Source organism: Eucyclogobius newberryi, unplaced genomic scaffold (assembly GCF_026437365.1).
Source record: "Eucyclogobius newberryi isolate DKJ021-1_F unplaced genomic scaffold, fEucNew1.0.hap1 SCAF_6, whole genome shotgun sequence".
NCBI classification, from domain to species: Eukaryota; Metazoa; Chordata; class Actinopteri; order Gobiiformes; family Gobiidae; genus Eucyclogobius; species Eucyclogobius newberryi.
Genome location: NW_027316278.1, coordinates 38,820,741 through 38,846,726, shown reverse-complemented (window position 1 = coordinate 38,846,726; position 25,986 = coordinate 38,820,741). Strand labels below are relative to the sequence as shown.

At 47.4% G+C, this 25,986-nt stretch overlaps 1 protein-coding gene across 1 annotated transcript in view; it reads left to right on the top strand.

The window, feature by feature from the left end:
- The window catches only part of sftpbb (surfactant protein Bb), a 47,369-nt gene extending 25,451 nt beyond the window's left edge, over nt 1–21,918 (top strand). Inside the window, exons 5-11 of the mRNA XM_072433281.1 lie at nt 5,370–5,453; nt 6,766–6,846; nt 12,097–12,280; nt 14,227–14,366; nt 14,445–14,525; nt 20,177–20,287; nt 21,549–21,918. Coding sequence (XP_072289382.1) covers nt 5,370–5,453; nt 6,766–6,846; nt 12,097–12,280; nt 14,227–14,366; nt 14,445–14,525; nt 20,177–20,287; nt 21,549–21,584 — 717 coding nt within the window. The 3' untranslated portion in view covers nt 21,585–21,918. The remainder of the gene's footprint in view (nt 1–5,369; nt 5,454–6,765; nt 6,847–12,096; nt 12,281–14,226; nt 14,367–14,444; nt 14,526–20,176; nt 20,288–21,548) is intronic.
- The last annotated feature ends 4,068 nt before the right edge of the window (nt 21,919–25,986 follow it).

Below are 25,986 nucleotides of genomic sequence, written 5' to 3'. Positions count from 1 at the left end.
TCAGCAGTAGATGTAATAAAAGGACAATTGGGGCGCGTTAGCGCCCCCTCCTCTTGCGGCGTGGTGGCGGCGTGGCGAGGGCCGATCATTGCCGCTTGCGGCTATATTTATTATTATTTTTATTTGTTTACACTTTTGTGTTATCCACTAAATATTGATGAAACCCCAGGTCTGCTGCTCATCCATTAAAGTCACCGCTACTGTGACATGTACATATATTTTCCCACTCTTCATCTGTCAAAACAACATATCAAAGCTTTTCATGTGATTATCTTTTAAAACCTTTTATACCTTTTGTAATTCAGACCTTGAATCTCAGGTCAGCACTATTTTGTACAAAAGCAAAACCAACCAGATTTGAACATCTTTGTTTATTTTGTATGTTTTGATCAGCTTCTTCCAGGTTGTAAGAACAGATTTTACCCAGGGATTATTCACTTCCTCTAAATGGCTCAACCGTTTGTCATCTGCCAGTAAAGTCTGTACAGGAGCCCCCAGCACAGGAGCCCCCAGCACAGGAGCCCCCAGCACAGGAGCCCCCAGCACAGGAACCCCCAGCACAGGAGCCACCAGCACAGGAGCCCCCAGCACAGGAGCCACCAGCACAGGAACCCCCAGCACAGGAGCCACCAGCACAGGAGCCCCCAGCACAGGAGCCCCCAGCACAGGAGCCACCAGCACAGGAGCCCCCAGCACAGGAGCCCCCAGCACAGGAGCCCCCAGCACAGGAGCCCCAGCACAACATTAATCTCAATATTTTTCCTAGCCATATTAATCACCTAGGACCCCTATCTTGGCCCTCAGTGTCTGCAGCTCCGTATTGTCTGAAATACGCTGCTCAGCTACATTAATGCATGCTCCGTTTTCTCCCCGCTCCTTTATGTTGCATTTAAATTGGTTGAGTCGGGCAGCGCCGTCCGCAGCTCTCATTTCCGCTGCACGCTGCATTTCGCATTTCATTTCACGCATCATGCGAGCTAACTGGTGTAGTGTCACCTCACCTTCACCTGGCCTGGGAAAGCCGTCTAATCAGCTGGACGCGCTAGCCCGCGCGCTAGCCATTTCAACCTGGTTAGTTTGTGAGGCAGGCTGTTTTCCACTAGAGTCCTGCAGTTCTGTATCAGGCGAGATAGAGGCACCCCTCTCTCCTCCAATAAAAAAAAGCCACACGAGTTAATATTGGTCATTTATGCTTGAAGAAAATATCTAAAACTCATAAACATCCCTAATCTATTACAAACCTTAGTTTTGAAGTTTATTAGTTATGATTCTGGCCATTCAAAGACCACGCCCTCAAGTTGCTTTACTCCACCTTATTTTGGCATGATCACGCCTCTTGTTTAGAAGTCCACGCCCTGCTCTGTCAGCAATTTCGCCGACTGCAAAGTGATGAAATGAGCTCTCTTGCACCCACCTTAATGCTACCTCCGGGGGCCAAATATGGCCCCTAATGTTGGCTGAACATACAAATCCCAGTCGCCGCCACAGACGAGGGTTTCCTCAGAGTGATTTGCAATCAGATGTATTACTTTAGTATAGAAAGTGAGGTCACTTCCTGGGGAAGCAAATACATTTATAAAGTAAACACCTTTCCATGAATAGTTCTTTTGTCCAGTTCAGTTCTGCCAGTTTTGTTCAAATGTTATTCTACTTGAGATCAATATGGCCCCTCCCCTCTTATGTTGCTCCTGTGTGAGGAATGGTAAAGTCTGTCAGCAAACAAAACATTAACTCAATTTGGTTGTAAGTCATTTAAATGGGTATAAAAAGTATATAATGTCTATTTTGTCTTTTTTCATCTTTGTTAGTATCATTGACTGCTAAATTGTACTCAGTATGCCATTAACATAACAATATGCTACTTGTATTTTTTCAGATGACATTGTTTTATTCATGTTGAAATCATTCTAACACAACTCTGGTCCAACACAACACAAACACAGGAACCATAAGTACAAAAAGAGCTCATGCCAAAAACATGCCTAAAGCCCAAAGACCATTCCAAATACAGAGCAGAAGATGGAGGGAAAACCATTTTCTAGGTAGAAAAAACGGCCCTCCGGTATGATTGATACAACATTTTTAAACTTAAGTTGGAACACACTGGCCCACATCGGGCTGATACTCACATGTCTCCAGTAAAGTCCAGGATCCTCTCATAAAAACAAAGGGAAACAAGGAGAGAAAGTGTGGTCCGATAGTGAGGCCCTTCAGTGTCCTCTGTAAGACCGATAATCCGCAGGTTACCTTTGCAATTACCACGCTCCAGGTTGTCCTGGTTCGTCATTTTTGCCACTTTGGCTTGAAATGGAGAGACAATGTCCCTCAAATCAGAGATTTCATTCTCCTGTGGCTTAGTTGTCCAGTTCTACGTCTATCGTTGCATCTACTGCCTTTGTAATCTTGGCGGTTATCTTCAAAGCCGCCATAATCACTGGGTCTATCTATAAGAGGAGCTGCAGCACCTGTCCTGAAGCAAGAGGAGCTGGGAACACCTGTCCTGAAGCAAGAGGAGCTGGGAGCACCTGTCCTGAAGCAAGAGGAGCTGGGAGCACCTGTCCTGAAGCAAAAGGAGCTGGGAACACCTGTCCTGAAGCAAGAGGAGCTGGGAGCACCTGTCCTGAAGCAAAAGGAGCTGCCAGCACCTGTCCTGAAGCAAGAGGAGCTGGGAGCACCTGTCCTGAAGCAAGAGGAGCTGGGAGCACCTGTCCTGAAGCAAGAGGAGCTGGGAGCACCTGTCCTGAAGCAAAAGGAGCTGCCAGCACCTGTCCTGAAGCAAGAGGAGCTGGGAGCACCTGTCCTGAAGCAAGAGGAGCTGGGAGCACCTGTCCTGAAGCAAGAGGAGCTGCCAGCACCTGTCCTGAAGCAAGAGGAGCTGCCAGCACCTGTCCTGAAGCAAGAGGAGCTGCCAGCACCTGTCCTGAAGCAAGAGAAGCTGCCAGCACCTGTCCTGAAGCAAGAGGAGCTGGGAGCACCTGTCCTGAAGCAAGATGAGCTGGGAGTACCTGTCCTGAAGCAAGAGGAGCTGCCAGCACCTGTCCTGAAGCAAGAGGAGCTGCCAGCACCTGTCCTGAAGCAAGAGGAGCTTCCAGCACCTGTCCTGAAGCAAGAGGAGCTGCAGCACCTGTCCTGAAGCAAGATGAGCTGGGAGCAGCTGTCCTGAAGCAAGAGGAGCTGCCAGCACCTGTCCTGAACCAAGAGGAGCTGCCAGCACCTGTCCTGAAGCAAGAGGAGCTGGGAGAACCTGTCCTGAAGTAAGAGGAGCTGCCAGCACCTGTCCTGAAGCAAGAGGAGCTGCCAGCACCTGTCCTGAAGCAAGAGGAGCTGCCAGCACCTGTCCTGAAGCAAGAGGAGCAAGAGGAGCTGCCAGCACCTGTCCTGAACAAGAGGAGCTGCCAGCACCTGTCCTGAAGCAAGAGGAGTTGCAGCACCTGTCCTGAAGCAAGAGGAGCTGCCAGCACCTGTCCTGAAGCAAGAGAAGCTGCCAGCACCTGTCCTGAAGCAAGAGGAGCTGGGAGCACCTGTCCTGAAGCAAGATGAGCTGGGAGTACCTGTCCTGAAGCAAGAGGAGCTGCCAGCACCTGTCCTGAACCAAGAGGAGCTGGGAGCACCTATCCTGAAGCAAGATGAGCTGGGAGCACCTGTCCTGAAGCAAGAGGAGCTGCAGCACCTGTCCTGAAACAAGAGGAGCTGCCAGCACCTGTCCTGAAGCAAGAGGAGCTGCCAGCACCTCTCCTGAAGCAAGAGGAGCTGGGAGCACCTGTCCTGAAGCAAGATGAGCTGGGAGCACCTGTCCTGAAGCAAGAGGAGCTGCAGCACCTGTCCTGAAACAAGAGGAGCTGCCAGCACCTGTCCTGAAGCAAGAGGAGCTGCCAGCACCTGTCCTGAAGCAAGAGGAGCTGCAGCACCTGTCCTGAAGCAAGAGGAGCTGCAGCACCTGTCCTGAAGCAAGAAGAGCTGCAGCACCTGTCCTGAAGCAAGAGGAGCTGCAGCACCTGTCCTGAAGCAAGAGGAGCTGCAGCACCTGTCCTGAAGCAAGATGAGCTGGGAGCACCTGTCCTGAAGCAAGAGGAGCTGCAGCACATGTCCTGAAGCAAGAGGAGCTGCAGCACCTGTCCTGAAGCAAGATGAGCTGCAGCACATGTCCTGAAACAAGAGGAGCTGGGAGCACCTGTCCTGAAACAAGAGGAGCTGGGAGCACCTGTCCTGAAGCAAGAGGAGCTGCAGCACCTGTCCTGAAGCAAGAGGAGCTGCAGCACCTGTCCTGAAGCAAGATGAGCTGGGAGCACCTGTCCTGAAGCAAGAGGAGCTGCAGCACATGTCCTGAAGCAAGAGGAGCTGCAGCACCTGTCCTGAAGCAAGATGAGCTGCAGCACCTGTCCTGAAGCAAGAGGAGCTGGGAGCACCTGTCCTGAAGCAAGAGGAGCTGGGAGAACCTGTCCTGAAGCAAGAGGAGCTGGGAGCCGCCACAAAAAAAACCCAAACAATTAAAAAAGCTAGTGCTCTCACCCTCAACCGTCCACAACCTAAAACCGAATTTGTTTAAATAAAATAAACAAAGCTTTATCGTATATTTTTTAACCAAAGTTTGCAAGTGAGCCTGAAAAGAGGGTTCTTAGCCTAGAGCTGGTTCTCCTCCTGAAGAACTGGTTCTCCTCCTGAAGAACTGGTGCTCCTCCTGAAGAACTGGTTCTCCTCCTGAAGAACTGGTGCTCCTCCTGAAGAACTGGTTCTCCTCCTGAAGAACTGGTGCTCCTCCTGAAGAACTGGTGCTCCTCCTGATGAACTGGTGCTCCTCCTGAAGAACTGGTTCTCCTCCTGAAGAACTGGTTCTCCTCCTGAAGAACTGGTTCTCCTCCTGAGTGGCTCCAGCTCCACTGTCTCTCTCTCATCTGTCTGTGAGAGTCAGATCTCTCCTTCACTGTGGAACTCCTTTAGGTTTCTAGTTCTTCCAGGCCGAGAAGGAGGGTCTAAGGACAGGGGACCCTGGGACATCGTCTCCCGCCATCACAGACATTGCTTAATCTGTTTTTCACTGTGGCCCTCAGAGGCAACCGTTGTTGTGATTTTGGGCGTTACACAAATAAATTGGATTGAATTGAATAGTATAGTTAAACAATGACAGAGTGCTGTATCTTGGGCATAAAAGTGGTGGAATAACATTTTGACAAATCAACACAAACTTTATTAATATGAACGGAAAATAAAATTGGGCCAAAAATGAAATCCTGAGGTACTCCTTTGGACACCTTGTGAAGACAGGAATAATTTGACATATTGATCGATTTGACAGATAATTGGCAAACCGGATATGCCATTTTGCTTCATATTTGTAATTAGAAGTTGAAAATGTTGTTGTGATGTTGTAGAAATCCTCTGCAAACTGTGGACTCTTTGGATTGTGTGCTGAGACAGGAGAAGAGCCGGGGCCCAGTGAAAGCACAAGTGAAAAGGTGAACTGAAACTTTCTAAGCAAATCTTAGTACATTTTGGTCTGTGGTTTAAACAGTTCTGTGAAAAATATGAAGAAGCTAAATATAAATGTGTTTTATACCAGCAGCTCTTTGTTTTAATTTAGTTTTATTCCCCCAACATTTTCAAATATAACACATAATATACAGAACACAAAACACTGCCAGAGAACGGGAGACAACAAAATAAAAGAAATAAAAGAACCCAAATAGCAAAGGACATATATAAAAATAAAATCTTGACACATTAAACGAACAAAAAGTGGTCCAGAGTCTGTTAAATTTGTCAAGTTCCAAATTGAATCTGTGTCGATTATAACGTCCGTCCCATTTGTTTTTCATATATTTAGTAGAGTAATTGTCCAGATTAGTAATGCAGTGATATAATTTAGATATTATTCCCCTTGAAAGTTTTTATGCTGCCCCAGAAAATAATTTCTAAGAATTCTAAAGATTTTTTCTAATTGTGCCACTCAGGCTTAACTATTGTTAAACCTTGTTATTGTCTAAAATAGTCATATATTTCAATAACAAATATTGCACAACTGTGCAGACTTCTATGAAGGCTTTTGAAAAGAATGGACCTCCACCAGACGAGTTATGATACAGTGGTCTTCATGCTGTCGCGGTCATGTGTTTATGAGCCAGGGAGGTAGGAGGGGCCAAGGCTTGGAATGGTGTTACATTGTACATTAACCAATCAGAACGTGGCCCCATTGTCAAACTTAACTTCAAAAAGACTGATAAAACAGGGCACGAGAGGTAGGGCCCTTGGCGGCTGCGGGGCCCTACGTCAGCGTATAACAGGGGTGGACAATTATTTTCCTCCGAGGGCAATATTCGAATCCAGGCAAGAAGCGGAGGGCCAGCCCACGATCATGGGTGTGAAAAAGAAAATATTTCTAAAAAATTATATAAAATATCCCTTTTCTGTCAAATATTAATTAATTTCACGTCATCTGTATTAGGGGTACAAGTGCAGACAGATGCATTGGCTTAAAAAATAAAAATAACATTAATTTAAATATTACTAAGATATAATAAGATTATAAAGACTAATGGGCCGTATGTGGCCCGCGGGCCGTAGTTGGCCCACCCTTGGTGTATAGGAAGGTCTGCCTCTGGGAAACACCTTTGTGACAAGGTTAAAAGCGCAGTAAAGTTGATTTAAACTGGTGTAATGATTCAGGAACCTCTACATTTGGTTTAAGTACCTACAATTCGATTTAATATGATTCTGTCACAATTCGTAAAATAATGATTTTTGTATTTACTCAAAATGGGCCCCGTGCAGGTGCAGTTCGGCCCCGTGTGCACTCTGTGTGTGATGATGGTGAAGAAGCTGGAGACTCTGCTGCCCAAGAACATGACCGAGGTGCACATAGGATTTATGTAAAACATTGATTGTTACCAATTCTGTGGGAACATTGCTAATATTGGAATATTTGCAATGTAGATCATTTTGTGATGGGCGAGACCAGTGATTTATTTTTTATTTTTTTATTAGCTCCAATACCTGGCAAATACCGCAATATCGATCCTATACCAGTGAGTACTAAAATGCATTGAAACTCCCTGGCTATCGTATTATCTGCTTGAACGAATATAAAATAAATATGTGCCTAAAATATACACAAAAAAGCCTTTATTTGAATAATAGAAACATAATTATATTTAATAATTAACTGAAATAATTAATTAATAAAATTAATTTTAAGAGACATTTTTGAGAAAATTCCAAGTATTTTTTTGAGTATCGATACTTTTCAATAGTCATAGTCAGTATCGCTCATCACTTTTATGATTCTTGACCTCATGGACAGACAATCTGGGGTGTAACTATGGTGATAGTATTATTGAGACACCATTACAGCATTGATTATTACACATTCATTTTGTGGACTATTAGAGGTAGGTTATGTTTTTGTTTAGTTTATATATTTGGTCAGGACATGTTCATGAACATGTGAAAAACATGCTGTAAACACGCCGGATTGTAGCCACAGATTGATTCATCCATTGTCCCGCATTCACTCTCACAACACACTTTCACTCTCACAACACACATTCACTCTCACAACACACATTCACTCTCACAACACACATTCACTCTCACAACACACTTTCACTCTCACAACACACATTCACTCTCACAACACACTCTCAGAACACACTTTCACTCTCACAACACACTTTCACTCTCACAACACACTTTCACTCTCACAACACACTTTCACTCTCACAACACACTTTCACTCTCACAACACACTTTCACTCTCACAACACACATTCACTCTCACAACACACTCTCACAATACACTTTCACTCTAACAACACACTTTCACTCTCACAACACACATTCACTCTCACAACACACTCTCACAACACACTTTCACTCTCACAACACACTTTCACTCTCACAACACACTTTCACTCTCACAACACACATTCACTCTCAGAACACACTTTCACTCTCACAACACACTTTCACTCTCACAACACACTCTCACAACACACTTTCACTCTAACAACACACTTTCACTCTCACAGCACACTTTCACTCTCACAACACACATTCACTCTCACAACACACTTTCACTCTCACAACACACTTTCACTCTCACAACACACATTCACTCTCAGAACACACTTTCATTCTCACAACACACATTCACTCTCACAACACACTCTCACAACACACTTTCACTCTAACAACACACTTTCACTCTCACAACACACATTCACTCTCACAACACACTCTCACAACACACTTTCACTCTCACAGCACACTTTCACTCTCACAACACACATTCACTCTCACAACACACTTTCACTCTCACAACACACTTTCACTCTCACAACACACATTCACTCTCACAACACACTCTCACAACACACTTTCACTCTCACAGCACACTTTCACTCTCACAACACACATTCACTCTCACAACACACTTTCACTCTCAGAACACACTTTCATTCTCACAACACGCATTCACTCTCACAACACACTTTCACTCTCACAACACACTTTCACTCTCACAACACACTTTCACTCTCACAACACACTCTCAGAACACACTTTCACTCTCACAACACACATTCACTCTCACAACACACTTTCACTCTCACAACACACATTCACTCTCACAACACACTTTCACTCTCACAACACACTTTCACTCTCACAACACACATTCACTCTCACAACACACTTTCACTCTCACAACACACTTTCACTCTCACAACACACATTCACTCTCAGAACACACTTTCATTCTCACAACACACTTTCACTCTCACAACACACTTTCACTCTCACAACACACTCTCAGAACACACTTTCACTCTCACAACACACATTCACTCTCACAACACACTTTCACTCTCACAACACACTTTCACTCTCACAACACACTTTCACTCTCACAACACACATTCACTCTCACAACACACTTTCACTCTCACAACACACTTTCATTCTCACAACACACATTCACTCTCACAACACACATTCACTCTCACAACACACTTTCACTCTCACAACACACTTTCATTCTCACAACACACATTCACTCTCACAACACACTTTCACTCTCACAACACACTTTCATTCTCACAACACACTGTCACTCTCACAACACACTTTCATTCTCACAACACACTTTCACTCTAACAACACACTTTCACTCTCACAACACACTTTCATTCTCACAACACACATTCACTCTCACAACACACATTCACTCTCACAACACACTTTCACTCTCACAACACACTTTCATTCTCACAACACACATTCACTCTCACAACACACTTTCACTCTCACAACACACATTCACTCTCACAACACACTTTCACTCTCACAACACACATTCACTCTCACAACACACTTTCATTCTCACAACACACATTCACTCTCACAACACACTTTCACTCTAACAACACACTTTCACTCTCACAACACACTTTCATTCTCACAACACACATTCACTCTCACAACACACTTTCACTCTAACAACACACTTTCACTCTCACAACACACTGTCATTCTCACAACACACTTTCACTCTCACAACACACTTTCATTCTCACAACACACTTTCACTCTAACAACACACTTTCACTCTCACAACACACTTTCATTCTCACAACACACATTCACTCTCACAACACACATTCACTCTCACAACACACTTTCACTCTCACAACACACATTCACTCTCACAACACACTCTCACAACACACTTTCACTCTCACAACACACTTTCACTCTCACAACACACTTTCACTCTCACAACACACATTCACTCTCAGAACACACTTTCACTCTCACAACACACTTTCACTCTCACAACACACTCTCACAACACACTTTCACTCTAACAACACACTTTCACTCTCACAGCACACTTTCACTCTCACAACACACATTCACTCTCACAACACACTTTCACTCTCACAACACACTTTCACTCTCACAACACACTTTCACTCTCAGAACACACTTTCATTCTCACAACACACTTTCACTCTCAGAACACACTTTCATTCTCACAACACACATTCACTCTCAGAACACACTTTCATTCTCACAACACACATTCACTCTCACAACACACTTTCACTCTCACAACACACTCTCACAACACACTTTCACTCTAACAACACACTTTCACTCTCACAACACACATTCACTCTCACAACACACTCTCACAACACACTTTCACTCTCACAGCACACTTTCACTCTCACAACACACATTCACTCTCACAACACACTTTCACTCTCACAACACACTTTCACTCTCACAACACACATTCACTCTCACAACACACTCTCACAACACACTTTCACTCTCACAGCACACTTTCACTCTCACAACACACATTCACTCTCACAACACACTTTCACTCTCAGAACACACTTTCATTCTCACAACACGCATTCACTCTCACAACACACTTTCACTCTCACAACACACTTTCACTCTCACAACACACTTTCACTCTCACAACACACTCTCAGAACACACTTTCACTCTCACAACACACATTCACTCTCACAACACACTTTCACTCTCACAACACACTTTCACTCTCACAACACACTTTCACTCTCACAACACACATTCACTCTCACAACACACTTTCACTCTCACAACACACTTTCACTCTCACAACACACATTCACTCTCACAACACACTTTCACTCTCACAACACACTTTCACTCTCACAACACACATTCACTCTCAGAACACACTTTCACTCTCACAACACACATTCACTCTCACAACACACTTTCACTCTCACAACACACTTTCACTCTCACAACACACTTTCACTCTCACAACACACATTCACTCTCACAACACACATTCACTCCCACAACACACTTTCACTCTCACAACACACTTTCACTCTCACAACACACTTTCACTCTCACAACACACTTTCACTCTCACAACACACATTCACTCTCACAACACACTTTCACTCTCACAACACACTTTCACTCTCACAACACACATTCACTCTCACAACACACTTTCACTCTCACAACACACTTTCATTCTCACAACACACATTCACTCTCACAACACACATTCACTCTCACAACACACTTTCACTCTCACAACACACTTTCATTCTCACAACACACATTCACTCTCACAACACACTTTCACTCTCACAACACACTTTCATTCTCACAACACACTTTCACTCTCACAACACACTTTCATTCTCACAACACACTTTCACTCTAACAACACACTTTCACTCTCACAACACACTTTCATTCTCACAACACACATTCACTCTCACAACACACATTCACTCTCACAACACACTTTCACTCTCACAACACACTTTCATTCTCACAACACACATTCACTCTCACAACACACTTTCACTCTCACAACACACATTCACTCTCACAACACACTTTCACTCTCACAACACACATTCACTCTCACAACACACATTCACTCTCACAACACACTTTCACTCTCACAACACACTTTCATTCTCACAACACACATTCACTCTCACAACACACTTTCACTCTCACAACACACATTCACTCTCACAACACACTTTCACTCTCACAACACACATTCACTCTCACAACACACTTTCATTCTCACAACACACATTCACTCTCACAACACACATTCACTCTCACAACACACTTTCACTCTCACAACACACTTTCACTCTCACAACACACATTCACTCTCACAACACACATTCACTCTCACAACACACATTCACTCTCACAACACACTTTCACTCTAACAACACACTTTCACTCTCAGGAGACCTTGTTGCTGTGAAGCTTTTATCTGACCATCATGTCTCTGTGTTCACATCTATGAAGGATTTACAATCTTATGATGATTTACTCTTGATCATGACATGACCATGAAATGACCATTAAATGACCATTAAATGACCATTAAATGACCATTAAATGACCATTGAGCATGATGTGAGTTCTGGTTCTGGAGACGGTGTCAGAAGTGGTGACCATGTCCTCTGGTGGTGACCATGTCCTCTGGTGGTGACCATGTCCTCTGGTGGTGACCATGTCCTCTGGTGGTGACCATGTCCTCTGGTGCAGGACACCATCCGGATGCTTCTGTCTGAGGTCTGCTCGCTGCTGCCTGTGTCGTACCAGGAGAAGTGTGAGGACTTTGTGCAGAAGTACGGGGAGGAGATCGTGGAGTTCCTCTTGTCCTCTGCTGCTCCTCACACCATCTGCACCCTGCTCCACCTGTGCTTGCTCAATGACACGCCGGCACCACGTGAGTCCAACCGCCAGGGGCCCTTTCCGACAAGACCAGGGTTCTACACTCTATTCAAAATTATTATGCAAATGATTATTTTACTCTGATTTTGCTAAATAGTCATCATAATTTTAAGTCATCAACCTTTAGAGGACAATTCGAATGTTACTGAACAAACCTCCCAATGAAAATGTTCCAAATGATTATGAGTGTGAAGCGTCTGGGATGAGAATCAGCTCCAAATCTGAGGTCATGGTTCTCCACCGGAAAAAGGTGTCTTGCCCTCTCCAGGTGGGTGGGGGGTCCTTGCCCCAAGTGGATGAGGCCAAGTATCTCTATGTCTTGTTGAGTGAGTGAAGGATGGAGCGTGAGATCGACAGTTGGATCGGTGCAGCGGCTGCAGTGATGCAGTCGCTGCATCGACTGTTGTGGTAAAGAAGGAGCTGAGTCGAAAGGCAAAGCTCTCAATTTACCGGTCGGTCTACGTTCTGACCTCACCTATGGTCATGAGCTTTGGGTAGTGACTGAAAGAACAAGAAGCGGTCGAAATGAGTTTCCTCTGCCGTGTGGCTGGGCGCTCCCTTAGAGATAAGGTGAGGAGCTCGGCCACACGGGGGGAGCTCGGAGTAGAGCCGCTGCTCCTCCAGCTGAGGTGGCTCGGGCATCTGTTCCGGAGCCTCCTGGGCGTCTCCCTCGGGAGGTGTTTCAGGCATGTCCCACCGAGAAGAGGCCCCGGGGAAGACCCAGGACACGCGCCTCGGGATCCCCCCGGAGGAGTTAGAGGAAGTGTCTGGGGAGGGGGAAGTCTGGGAGTCCCTGCTCAGACTGCTGCCCCCGCGACCCGGCCCCGGATAAAGCGGCAGAAAATGGATGGATGGATGGACAAACCAAACTATTGTTGTAAAGAACTCAATATGGTCATTTGTTGAATTAGGAGCAGAAGCAGGTCATATTTACTGAAATCAAAAGCTATTTTAATCAAAACATCTGAATGGGTCAAGTTACATTTGAACATTGGACCCGTTATAAGAGCTTTATTCTCACATTGAACTTGTGAGTGTGTGGAGAGTTTCTGCTTGAATGTCTTTGCAGGACGTCAGAATATCCTCCCAGAGCTGCCTCATCCCTCATAGATCATAGGGTTGAGGTCAGAGGAGGGGCAGCAGCTCTACACTGAGCTCCTCGCATGTGACTCAACTCCTCACCGTAATTTTGACCGCTTGTATCCGCGATCTTGTCCTTTACCCAAAGTTCATGACCATAGGTGAGGTCAGGAACGTAGATTGGCTGGTAAAGGGAGAGCTTTGCCTTTCGACTTGACTCTTTCCCCACAACAGTCGATGCAGCTGCTGCACCGATCCAACTGTCAATCACACGCTCCATCCTTCCCTCACTCGTGGACAAGACCCCGAGATACTTGAACTCCTCCACTGGGACAAGGACTCCCCGCCCACCTGGAGAGGGCAAGCCATGTTTCTCATTGGTAAGAGAGAGAAGAAACAAGTGTAGCGGGGAACCCATTCTTAAGGGAAATGAGTATCAGACAAAACAGAAGCGAGTTTCCCTGCTTCTGCATGTGAAACTCACACTGGGAAACATTTGTCATTTATCCTTGGAAAATGGCAAGCACACGTGCATGGAGCTGTGGCTCATCTCATCACTCCAAAAAGACTTTCAGCTTGAACAGTTCTGAGAATAAATAGGTGTTTTTTTATGTATATGGAGGAACTGGACTTTGGCAGCAGGAATATTCTGCGCTGTGAGAAGAGCAGCGTAAAAACACTCCTTTACATGGCCATCACAATAGGCCTCGCCCCCAGTGTCTGCGCACACCGCTGTGTGAATGTGTGTGTGCTTAGACCTTAAATACTCAGGAAAAGCCTTCACACCTCTATAGCAACAAGCAGGTGGCAGACTCTAAAAGTTACAGCACATTTAATGAAATAACGTCTTTGCTTCTGAAGCCTCAGTTCCATCAGACTGTGGATCCTGCCAGACCCTGTCGGTCCTGAGCCGGGTGCACCTTGGTATGAACCGGACTGAGCCTCAGACCTCTGCCTTCCTCCGGTCTGTGTGCAGCTTGTACCCCCGCGCCATCCCCAAGGTCAGACTCCTCTGGACGGCTGCTGCTCTCACAAACATAATACATCTGATAACTGTTGTGCCTGGCCTGTGTTTTCAGTGCGACGCCTTCACCCGAGGCTACAGCGCTCAGCTGCTCAGGGTCCTGGGACAGCAGCCGGACGGCCCTGAGGCCTGTGAGGTACCAGAGCGCTCAGTTGTTTTACACAGTTTAAATTCAGTGACACATTTTGCTGCAGATTGACCCCGAGGCATTACATTGTGTTACTGGAGGATAAAGGCAGTTTATGATGTTTAACGAGTTTACAGCTGAATGACTTATGCAAATTTGACTTACAAAAATGTTGTATACATTTATTTATTTAGTTTTTGGTTTAAATTAAATAATTGTGTTCATAAAAAAAAGAGCAATTAACAGAAAAAAAACCTGAAAAAAACAGAGTGTACAAAACAATCACAATACATCAAAATAAAAACTAAGGCACAAAAACTCCAAAATTGTTCCACAGTTGGTCAAATTTGTCCAATTTCAAATTAAGTCCAAATTAAATTAATATTTTATATTTTTATATTCATTTAAAATTATAGTTCATAGTAATAAACAAATAAGGAGCTTCTGCTTGAAATAACACGTTTTATTCTTATTATTATTATTATTATTTTTAGTCCGAATGTAATTTTTTCCATGCTACAACTGTCCAGTATAATCTTAGTCCAGTCCTTGATCGTCGGAGCATTTTGTTTCATCCATTTTTTGTGAGGGCCTTTTTTGCGGAGTCCTGAGGTCCAAACACAGAGTCCTGAGGTCCAAACACAGAGTCCTGAGGTCCAAACACAGAGTCCTGTGGTCCAAACACAGAGTCCTGAGGTCCAAACACAGAGTCCTGTGGTCCAAACACAGAGTCCTGAGGTCCAAACACAGAGTCCTGAGGCCCAAACACAGTGTCCTGAGGCCCAAACACAGAGTCCTGAGGCCCAAACACAGTGTCCTGAGGCCCAAACACAGAGTCCTGAGGCCCAAACACAGTGTCCTGAGGCCCAAACACAGAGTCCTGAGGCCCAAACACAGAGTCCTGAGGCCCAAACACAGAGTCCTGAGGCCCAAACACAGAGTCCTGAGGTCCAAACACAGAGTCCTGAGGTCCAAACACAGAGTCCTGAGGTCCAAACACAGAGTCCTGAGGTCCAAACACAGAGTCCTGAGGCCCAAACACAGAGTCCTGAGGCCCAAACACAGAGTCCTGAGGCCCAAACACAGAGTCCTGAGGCCCAAACACAGAGTCCTGAGGCCCAAATACAGAGTCCTGAGGTCCAAACACAGAGTCCTGAGGTCCAAACACAGAGTCCTGAGGCCCAAACACAGTGTCCTGAGGCCCAAACACAGAGTCCTGAGGCCCAAACACAGAGTCCTGAGGCCCAAACACAGAATCCTGAGGCCCAAACACAGAGTCCTGAGGTCCAAACACAGAGTCCTGAGGTCCAAACACAGAGTCCTGAGGCCCAAACACAGAGTCCTGAGGCCCAAATACAGAGTCCTGAGGTCCAAACACAGAGTCCTGAGGTCCAAACACAGAGTCCTGAGGTCCAAACACAGTGTCCTCAGGTCCAAACACAGAGTCCTGAGGTCCAAACACAGAGTCCTAAATCCAGTGGATGGTGATGTCATAAATTGTCTCTAAGACTTTGTTGATCTCAGTCTAAACTTGTGAACAACTGGACAATCCCAGAACACATGGTAGTGGTTTGCCTCCTGCTGCCACATCCTCTCCAACAGTCTGCATTTCCCTGTGAGTAATGGACACACGTTTCCAACAGAATTCCCTCCAAACATGTGATCCTGTGGTTCTCCAATGAGAGTTACATAAACTTTCCCACTCTTCATCCTCCAGAACAAAACGACCCCGTCTTTCTCATTTACTCTTAATGTCATCAGTAGTGACAGCCCAGATTGTTAATACATTTGTATAATTTAAATATAAATCCCCTTGAAAGTTCAGATTTATACGCTTTTATGTTCCAGTCAAAAGGCCATGATGGTCATTATGATTTATTTCTTGATTATAATAACTCTGTATATGTAAATATCTATAAAAGTCCTGTTCCTCCAAGTCAAAGGATTCATTCAGCTCATCAAAGCTCTTTAGATGATTCTCCATTCAAATCTGGTAAAAGACCTTTATATCTTTTGTTGTCCATAGTGTCCAGAGTGAAATTTTGATCGTAAGCCAACCGGTTTAAAATGTTAACATCTATGTTGTTTGAATGTATAGATTAGCTCCTTCCATGTTCTAAGAACAGATTTCACCCAAGGCTTCTCCACCTCCCTCAAACTCAAACTCAACCGTTGGTCATCTGTCAGTAAAGCCTGCACAGGAACCTCCGGCACAACATTAATCTCAATATTTTTCCATTGAGCCTCATACCCTGTCTGAGACAACGCAGACAGGGTAAACCCCGCCTCCTTTTTCCTTCGATAATTGTAAAGATTTTAATTGGATTCTAGGTTTCTTGCCTTGCCATATAAATCTAGAGATTGTTTTATTCCAATCCTCAAACAGCCTGTTGGGGATGGAAATCAGAAGAGTGTGGAACAGATGGAGAAATCTGCCTAAAACATACATTTTTATAGTTTCAATCCTTTAAGTTAGATATAAGTCTGGGTTCACTAGCAGGGACCACGCCACAACAATGGAGTATGAAAGAATATTTATTGATAATAACGACGATGGATCGACGATGGATCGACGATGGAGAGTGACGATGGAGATCGACGATGTAGCCACGATCGAGCAACGAGAGTTGGCTGGGTAGAGTTGGATGGGGGCTCTGTCTCGGATAATCAGCCCAGCCGATTCAGAACCCCCAAAGATGATGTAAAATGAAGGAAGGTGATCTGGATCTCGACGGGAAGACTAGCTGAAAATGATGTTAACCGAGTGACGCGAGAGAAGAGGAGCTGGATAGTTCAGGGGTCTCTGGAGTGTAGCCTGATGGAATCTAAAAGCGATCTGTCCGCTACTGGAGACGATAATTAATACTGGTGCATTTGAATGGAGTTTTAGCATTTGTGGGTCATCGATGGAGTACGTGGGTGTGAATAAGGTGCGAGAGTGATAGATTGAGGTTTGGACGAGCAATCGTTAAAACTGGATTACATGGTGGAGTCGCCTTGCAGAGAAATGTTGGGGAGAGCGAATATTTGCATGGATGTAGGAGTTGACGAGCTGGGGATAGTAGTAAGGTCAATGTGAGCGATGAATAAGGGAACTTAATCGAGCTGAATGAGATTTTTTTTTAGAATGAGTGAAATAAGGGATAGATGAAAGGGTAGTCCAATTTTAAAGTGTTTCCTGAAGATCGAAGAGGAATTGGCGATCATCGAAGTTCGGTGCGGAGCGTCGGATTTTGGAACGGTGAATCGTGAGTAGGTGTTGGTCGATTATGGTGATTTGAGTATAAGCAATACAGGTGACGGATTGATAGAGGGGAGTAGACTTATGAGGTGCGGCGTAATAGAATATCCCTTACTGATCGAAGACCTGTTGTCAAATGAGTGCCTTCTGACCGGTCAAACCCCCAAAAAATATCCTGAACAATAGTGGGGTATAATCCGAACAGGCGTGGAGGACCCGTTAGAGTAGCCGGAAACGAGCTGCCTTCCCTTGGGCCTTGAGGAGAAGAGTCATCCTAGTGCGGAGTCCAATGGTCGTCTGAACGGGACGGGAAGTGGATCCTTGGTCTGAAATTAAGGGCTTGTCCTGTAGGATGATGGAGTGCACTGAGCGGTCTTCGATGCATCGAGATGCACGATGGGTTGAGGTGCGTGCTGAGATATGCCTCTTCTGAGGAAGAGGGAATGTGAGATGAATGAGCATCTCGGTTCCCGGTGACTGGTCCGGGGAGAGACGGCGTCCCGGTGCCCGCTGAGACCCTGGTGAGGACGTGGAAGAGGCGTCGAATGGAAGAATGGGGGATGGGTGATTGAGGGATGGATGAGTGATTGAGGGAGGGAGCGGGTGTGTGGCTGCTGCTGTGGGGCCGGTTGCCGTGGGTCGGGGCGAGCGAGGCTGCTGGCGATGTTCGTGCTCGGAGCTAGCTTGACTGGCGCCGTGGTTTGGAGTTGTGTAGTTGCCGTCAGCGTGATTGCCGCCGTGGGTTGGCGTGAGCGGGGCTGCTGGCAGTGTTCATGCTCGAAGGGAGGGTGGCTGGCGCAGTGGTTTGGAGTAAGTGTGGTTGCCATGGGCGTGGCTGCCGGCGGGGCTCAGAGCGTTGCGATCGAGTTGCTACAGATGCTGGGCGGAAAGAAACCCCACATGAAATGAGCGCCACAAGTAGTTCTGTGCGCTCAGTACGCTACAGATTCATGTGGATTTAATCAATATGTAAATTGACCAGATCGAGGAAATTAAATAATAATCAACCTCTTGTTATCAAATTACTCGATTTACTTGAATAATTGTTTCAGCCCTAATTAAAAACGGTGTCCTCACAATAGCATGTCGATGCAGGCTAGCTTCTGTTTCTTTCCCCACGGTAATTCCCTCTGCTGCCAGTAGACGGACTGAGTTATAGTACAGAACAGTGCTTCTCAAACCTTTTCTGGTGTGCGCCCCCTACAGTCTTGAGATATTATACATTGTGATAAATATAAAACACTACAAATTGCAACTACATAATCACGTATGATATTATAGTGGAGAAAAGAGTTATATAAAGATGTATAAGTACTTTGTGATTTTGAGACATCTTAAATTGGCTGAACGTGCAGGTTACAGTCACCGGCACAGACAAGGATTCCCTCAGAGTGGTTTGCAAAGTGAGGTCACTTCCTGATGGAGCATATACGTTTATCAATGTAAACACACTTCCATCAATAGTTCCTTTGACCAGTAAAAATCGGCCATCTTTATCTTTGTGCTCAAAACTCTGTTTAAAGACTCTGCTTTAGACGCAGCCGCGCAGAGGCGAGGATCGTTCATAGTCTTTATTTGTTGCATGCTGGGAAACCTGGTTCTGAGTCCGTCTTCCCACAGTTTAACTGGTTTAAATCGTGGTTTGGGTCTGAAATAATAATGTCAGGTTTAGGATTGTTTTGACCAGTTCACAGATAATGAGGAAGTACACAGTTCCAAAGTATTGTGTCCCGTATGATAATATGACAGAGATAAACAAGATGCATGAAAATATCTTGGTCAAAGTTCACATTTGCTCCTGTTATAACCAAATGTAGTCATTTAAATGGGTTTCTTGCAGTTATATAATATCTATCTTTTATTTAATCATCTTTGTCACTATTTTTGACTTAATTGGGCTCTATATGCCATTCACATTAAAATATGCTATTCGTAAATGTTCAGATGCCATTGTATGTATGTTAAATCCTTCTTTTACACAACATACAAACACACTGTTGGCTCAGCAGAATATGGCTCACTGTAAATATGGTTCGTCACCAGATCATTTCGTGTGGTGAGGAATGATTCTTTTGTATTAAATCTGCTTTTGCCACTTTGTCCTCACCCGAGTCTGCATTCTCTCTTGTCCTCTCGTATTCAGTCCTTCTGCGGTAAACCGGCCCCTGGGCTTAGAGACTCAAACGGGGCACCGTGGGTCACTTTTGCTTCCCCCAACCCCCATCCACATCCAAACACGCCTTAAGTCTAGGTCCTGAATTCATTCTGATTTAGACCTGATATAGTCTTAGTTTTGACTGTTCCATGAATCACTGCTGTGGGACATAGGGTCAAGGGCCCTTAAACTATAGATTTAACCAGGGGACATTTTTGAAGGAAAACTGGTATAAGTGATGTCTCTGTTCCTCCGCTCCAACAGAAAGCAGACCTGTGCGTGCCCATGAAGCAGGCCCCTGGTCTGGGGGCCCAGCGCTGCATGTGGGGGCCCAGCTACTGGTGCAGAGACATGAGGACGGCCCAGGAGTGCGGGGTAAGAACACCCCCCTTTTTTGCTCTACTCACTACTCACTATCTGTACTTGAGTGATCAAACCCATCATGACACAAAAGAAAAAGTACTGTAGGTTTCTGTAATTCAAGTACATTTTACAATTTATTTTGTTTCTTAAGGATTTTTGGGACTGTTTTTTAAGCGGGATGAGAAATGGGATGAGTGAAGGGAGGGCATGCAGCAAATTGTCGGAGCTGGGAATCGAACCCATGACACCGCGGCCTGCTGCTTTTACCACTGCACCACCGCATTATCACGCGTGATGTCACGTGTGACGTCACGTGTGACGTCACGTGTGATGTCACGTGTGACGTCACGTGTAATGTCACGTGTGATGTCACGTGTGATGTCACGTGTGATGTCACGCGTGATGTCACGTGTAATGACACGCGTGATGTCACGCGTGATGTCACGTGTGATGTCACGTGTGATGTCACGCGTGATGTCACGTGTGATGTCACGCGTGATGTCACGTGTAATGACACGCGTGATGTCACGCGTGATGTCACGCGTAATGTCACGCGTGATGTCACGTGTAATGTCACGTGTGACGTCACGTGTGACGTCACGTGTAATGTCACGTGTGACGTCACGTGTGACGTCACGTGTGATGTCACGTGTGACGTCACGTGTAATGTCACGTGTGACGTCACGTGTGACGTCACGTGTGATGTCACGTGTGACGTCATCCAGGGCAGACATGTGGGGGGCAGGTGATTTGTACACATTTCCTCAAACCTCTCGGTCGCCCTCCCATTTGGGGGGGCACGCCCCACACTTTGAGAAGCTCTAAGACGAGCCTTTTATGAAGAGTAATCAAAGGCCTATAATTTCCTATAATGGTTCGACCAATGGGGGCGCACGGTGGCAAAGGCGGTCAGCGCTCTTGCCTCCCAAGAAGGAGCTCACGGTGTGAATGACTGTGAGAGTGAACTGTCTGTCACTGTCTCTGTGTTAACCCTGTGACGAGTTGGCCACTGTCCAGGATGTACCCCGCCTAAGGCCCGAAGTCACTGGGATAGGCTCCAGTCACCCGCGACCCCGAAAGGGAACAAGCGGTAGAAAATGGATGGATGGATTCAACCAATCATCTTTTTCTTAAAAATCTATGTTGTAGATCTTGAACTTCAAACAAACCCCATAAATACATGAACAATAGTTTCCCCATATCCTGGTTAAATATATTTGTTAATTGCTGTATTTTGTCAAACAGAAACTGATCTCTGCTTTCTTCTTCACAGAACCAGCTCTTCTGTAAGAAGTTTGTGTGGAAGTAGCTCACGAGCTGAAGAGTCTGAAGACGTGTTCTAATGAGAAATATTCACTCTTTGTTTGTACTTCAGCCTCCAGTGTCTGAGGAGGTTTCTGTTTTCAGCTTCACTCATATTCTCACATGGAAGGATCAAGGTCCTGTTTCATCAAGCAATTTGAATCCAAACTTTAAGGTTTAGGTGTTACACTCTGAGTTTTAACCTAAACCTTGTCAATCACCGTGGTAACTCACTAAAAAACAGACTTTTACATTGTTCAATTTCTTCATGTTTATTAAGTCCAATCACTGGAACAGATGGGACAAATACATTGTGGGACATTTTATTTCTTTCCACTTGATTGAATTGTTCTCTCTTTGCTCTTTTTGTTTTTTTTCCTTTTCTATTTGTTCACTTTGTTTTGCTTAAATTAAACAAATACAAATCTAATAAAATCCTTCACTTTTCTTTATAGCAGTTTTATAATATTCAGCTTCGGCTCGTTCCGTCTGCGCTCCTGCTCTCGTTGGTCAGAGCGGTCACATGGTCAGAGCGGTCACATGGTGGTCAGAGCGGTCACATGGTGGTCAGAGCGGTCACATGGTGGTCAGAGCGGTCACATGGTGGTCAGAGCGGTCACGTGGTGGTCAGAGCGGTCACATGGTCAGAGCGGTCACATGGTGGTCAGAGCGGTCACATGGTGGTCAGAGCGGTCACATGGTGGTCAGAGCGGTCACATGGTGGTCAGAGCGGTCACGTGGTGGTCAGAGCGGTCACATAGTGGTCAGAGCGGTCACATGGTCAGAGCGGTCACATGGTGGTCAGAGCGGTCACATGGTGGTCAGAGCGGTCACATGGTCAGAGCGGTCACATGGTGGTCAGAGCGGTCACATGGTGGTCAGAGCGGTCACATGGTCAGAGCGGTCACATGGTGGTCAGAGCGGTCACATGGTCAGAGCGGTCACATGGTGGTCAGAGCGGTCACGTGGTGGTCAGAGCGGTCACATGGTCAGAGCGGTCACATGGTCAGAGCGGTCACATGGTGGTCAGAGCGGTCACGTGGTGGTCAGAGCGGTCACGTGGTGGTCAGAGCGGTCACGTGGTGGTCAGAGCGGTCACATGGTCAGAGCGGTCACGTGGTGGTCAGAGCGGTCACATGGTGGTCAGAGCGGTCACATGGTCAGAGCGGTCACATGGTGGTCAGAGCGGTCACATGGTGGTCAGAGCGGTCACATGGTGGTCAGAGCGGTCACGTGGTGGTCAGAGCGGTCACATGGTCAGAGCGGTCACATGGTGGTCAGAGCGGTCACATGGTGGTCAGAGCGGTCACATGGTGGTCAGAGCGGTCACGTGGTGGTCAGAGCGGTCACGTGGTCAGAGCGGTCACGTGGTGGTCAGAGCGGTCACATGGTGGTCAGAGCGGTCACATGGTGGTCAGAGCAGTCACGTGGTGGTCAGAGCGGTCACATGGTGGTCAGAGCAGTCACATGGTCAGAGCGGTCACATGGTGGTCAGAGCGGTCACATGGTGGTCAGAGCGGTCACGTGGTGGTCAGAGCGGTCACATGGTGGTCAGAGCGGTCACATGGTGGTCAGAGCGGTCACATGGTGGTCAGAGCGGTCACATGGTCAGAGCGGTCACATGGTGGTCAGAGCGGTCACATGGTGGTCAGAGCGGTCACATGGTCAGAGCGGTCACATGGTGGTCAGAGCGGTCACATGGTGGTCAGAGCGGTCACGTGGTGGTCAGAGCGGTCACATGGTGGTCAGAGCGGTCACATGGTGGTCAGAGCGGTCACATGGTGGTCAGAGCGGTCACATGGTGGTCAGAGCGGTCACGTGGTGGTCAGAGCGGTCACATGGTCAGAGCGGTCACATGGTGGTCAGAGCGGTCACATGGTGGTCAGAGCGGTCACATGGTGGTCAGAGCGGTCACATGGTGGTCAGAGCGGTCACGTGGTGGTCAGAGCGGTCACATGGTGGTCAGAGCGGTCACATGGTCAGAGCGGTCACATGGTGGTCAGAGCGGTCACATGGTGGTCAGAGCGGTCACATGGTCAGAGCGGTCACATGGTGGTCAGAGCGGTCACATGGTGGTCAGAGCGGTCACATGGTCAGAGCGGTCACATGGTGGTCAGAGCGGTCACATGGTCAGAGCGGTCACATGGTGGTCAGAGCGGTCACGTGGTGGTCAGAGCGGTCACATGGTCAGAGCGGTCACATGGTCAGAGCGGTCACATGGTGGTCAGAGCGGTCACGTGGTGGTCAGAGCGGTCACGTGGTGGTCAGAGCGGTCACGTGGTGGTCAGAGCGGTCACATGGTCAGAGCGGTCACGTGGTGGTCAGAGCGGTCACATGGTGGTCAGAGCGGTCACATGGTCAGAGCGGTCACATGGTGGTCAGAGCGGTCACATGGTGGTCAGAGCGGTCACATGGTGGTCAGAGCGGTCACGTGGTGGTCAGAGCGGTCACATGGTCAGAGCGGTCACATGGTGGTCAGAGCGGTCACATGGTCAGAGCGGTCACATGGTGGTCAGAGCGGTCACATGGTGGTCAGAGCGGTCACGTGGTGGTCAGAGCGGTCACGTGGTCAGAGCGGTCACGTGGTGGTCAGAGCGGTCACATGGTGGTCAGAGCAGTCACGTGGTGGTCAGAGCGGTCACATGGTGGTCAGAGCAGTCACATGGTCAGAGCGGTCACATGGTGGTCAGAGCGGTCACATGGTGGTCAGAGCGGTCACATGGTGGTCAGAGCGGTCACGTGGTGGTCAGAGCGGTCACATGGTCAGAGCGGTCACGTGGTGGTCAGAGCGGTCACATGGTGGTCAGAGCGGTCACATGGTGGTCAGAGCGGTCACATGGTGGTCAGAGCGGTCACATGGTGGTCAGAGCGGTCACATGGTCAGAGCGGTCACATGGTGGTCAGAGCGGTCACGTGGTGGTCAGAGCGGTCACATGGTCAGAGCGGTCACATGGTGGTCAGAGCGGTCACATGGTGGTCAGAGCGGTCACGTGGTGGTCAGAGCGGTCACATGGTGGTCAGAGCGGTCACATGGTCAGAGCGGTCACATGGTGGTCAGAGCGGTCACATGGTGGTCAGAGCGGTCACATGGTCAGAGCGGTCACATGGTGGTCAGAGCGGTCACATGGTGGTCAGAGCGGTCACATGGTCAGAGCGGTCACATGGTGGTCAGAGCGGTCACATGGTCAGAGCGGTCACATGGTGGTCAGAGCGGTCACGTGGTGGTCAGAGCGGTCACATGGTCAGAGCGGTCACATGGTCAGAGCGGTCACATGGTGGTCAGAGCGGTCACGTGGTGGTCAGAGCGGTCACGTGGTGGTCAGAGCGGTCACGTGGTGGTCAGAGCGGTCACATGGTCAGAGCGGTCACGTGGTGGTCAGAGCGGTCACATGGTGGTCAGAGCGGTCACATGGTCAGAGCGGTCACATGGTGGTCAGAGCGGTCACATGGTGGTCAGAGCGGTCACATGGTGGTCAGAGCGGTCACGTGGTGGTCAGAGCGGTCACATTGTCAGAGCGGTCACATGGTGGTCAGAGCGGTCACATGGTGGTCAGAGCGGTCACATGGTGGTCAGAGCGGTCACGTGGTGGTCAGAGCGGTCACGTGGTCAGAGCGGTCACGTGGTGGTCAGAGCGGTCACATGGTGGTCAGAGCGGTCACATGGTGGTCAGAGCGGTCACATGGTGGTCAGAGCAGTCACGTGGTGGTCAGAGCGGTCACATGGTGGTCAGAGCAGTCACATGGTCAGAGCGGTCACATGGTGGTCAGAGCGGTCACATGGTGGTCAGAGCGGTCACATGGTGGTCAGAGCGGTCACATGGTGGTCAGAGCGGTCACGTGGTGGTCAGAGCGGTCACATGGTGGTCAGAGCGGTCACATGGTGGTCAGAGCGGTCACATGGTGGTCAGAGCAGTCACGTGGTGGTCAGAGCGGTCACATGGTGGTCAGAGCGGTCACATGGTGGTCAGAGCAGTCACGTGGTGGTCAGAGCGGTCACATGGTGGTCAGAGCGGTCACATGGTCAGAGCGGTCACAGCGAGTCTGTAAGTGACCTGCAGGGGCCCCAAACCGCACCAGCTCTGGTCGATTTAAGTCAATGGCTCATTGCAAACCAGATCTGTCCAACTACACCTGCCCCTCTGCTGTCCCCTGCAGGCTCTCTGCTGTCCCCTGCAGCTCTCTGCTGCCCCCTGCAGGCCCTCTGCTGCCCCCGCTGTCCCCTGCAGCTCTCTGCTGTCCCCTGCAGCTCTCTGCTGCCCCCTGTCTCTCCTCTTATGTGTCTGTTGGACATTTGGACAGATTGATGTTTCTGTGTCTTATACTCTAAATAGAGTCCATATTTCTAACTTCTATGTTAAATCTTGTTGTTCTAGACTGACTCTAAAAACATGGCACCGCAGATGGAAAAG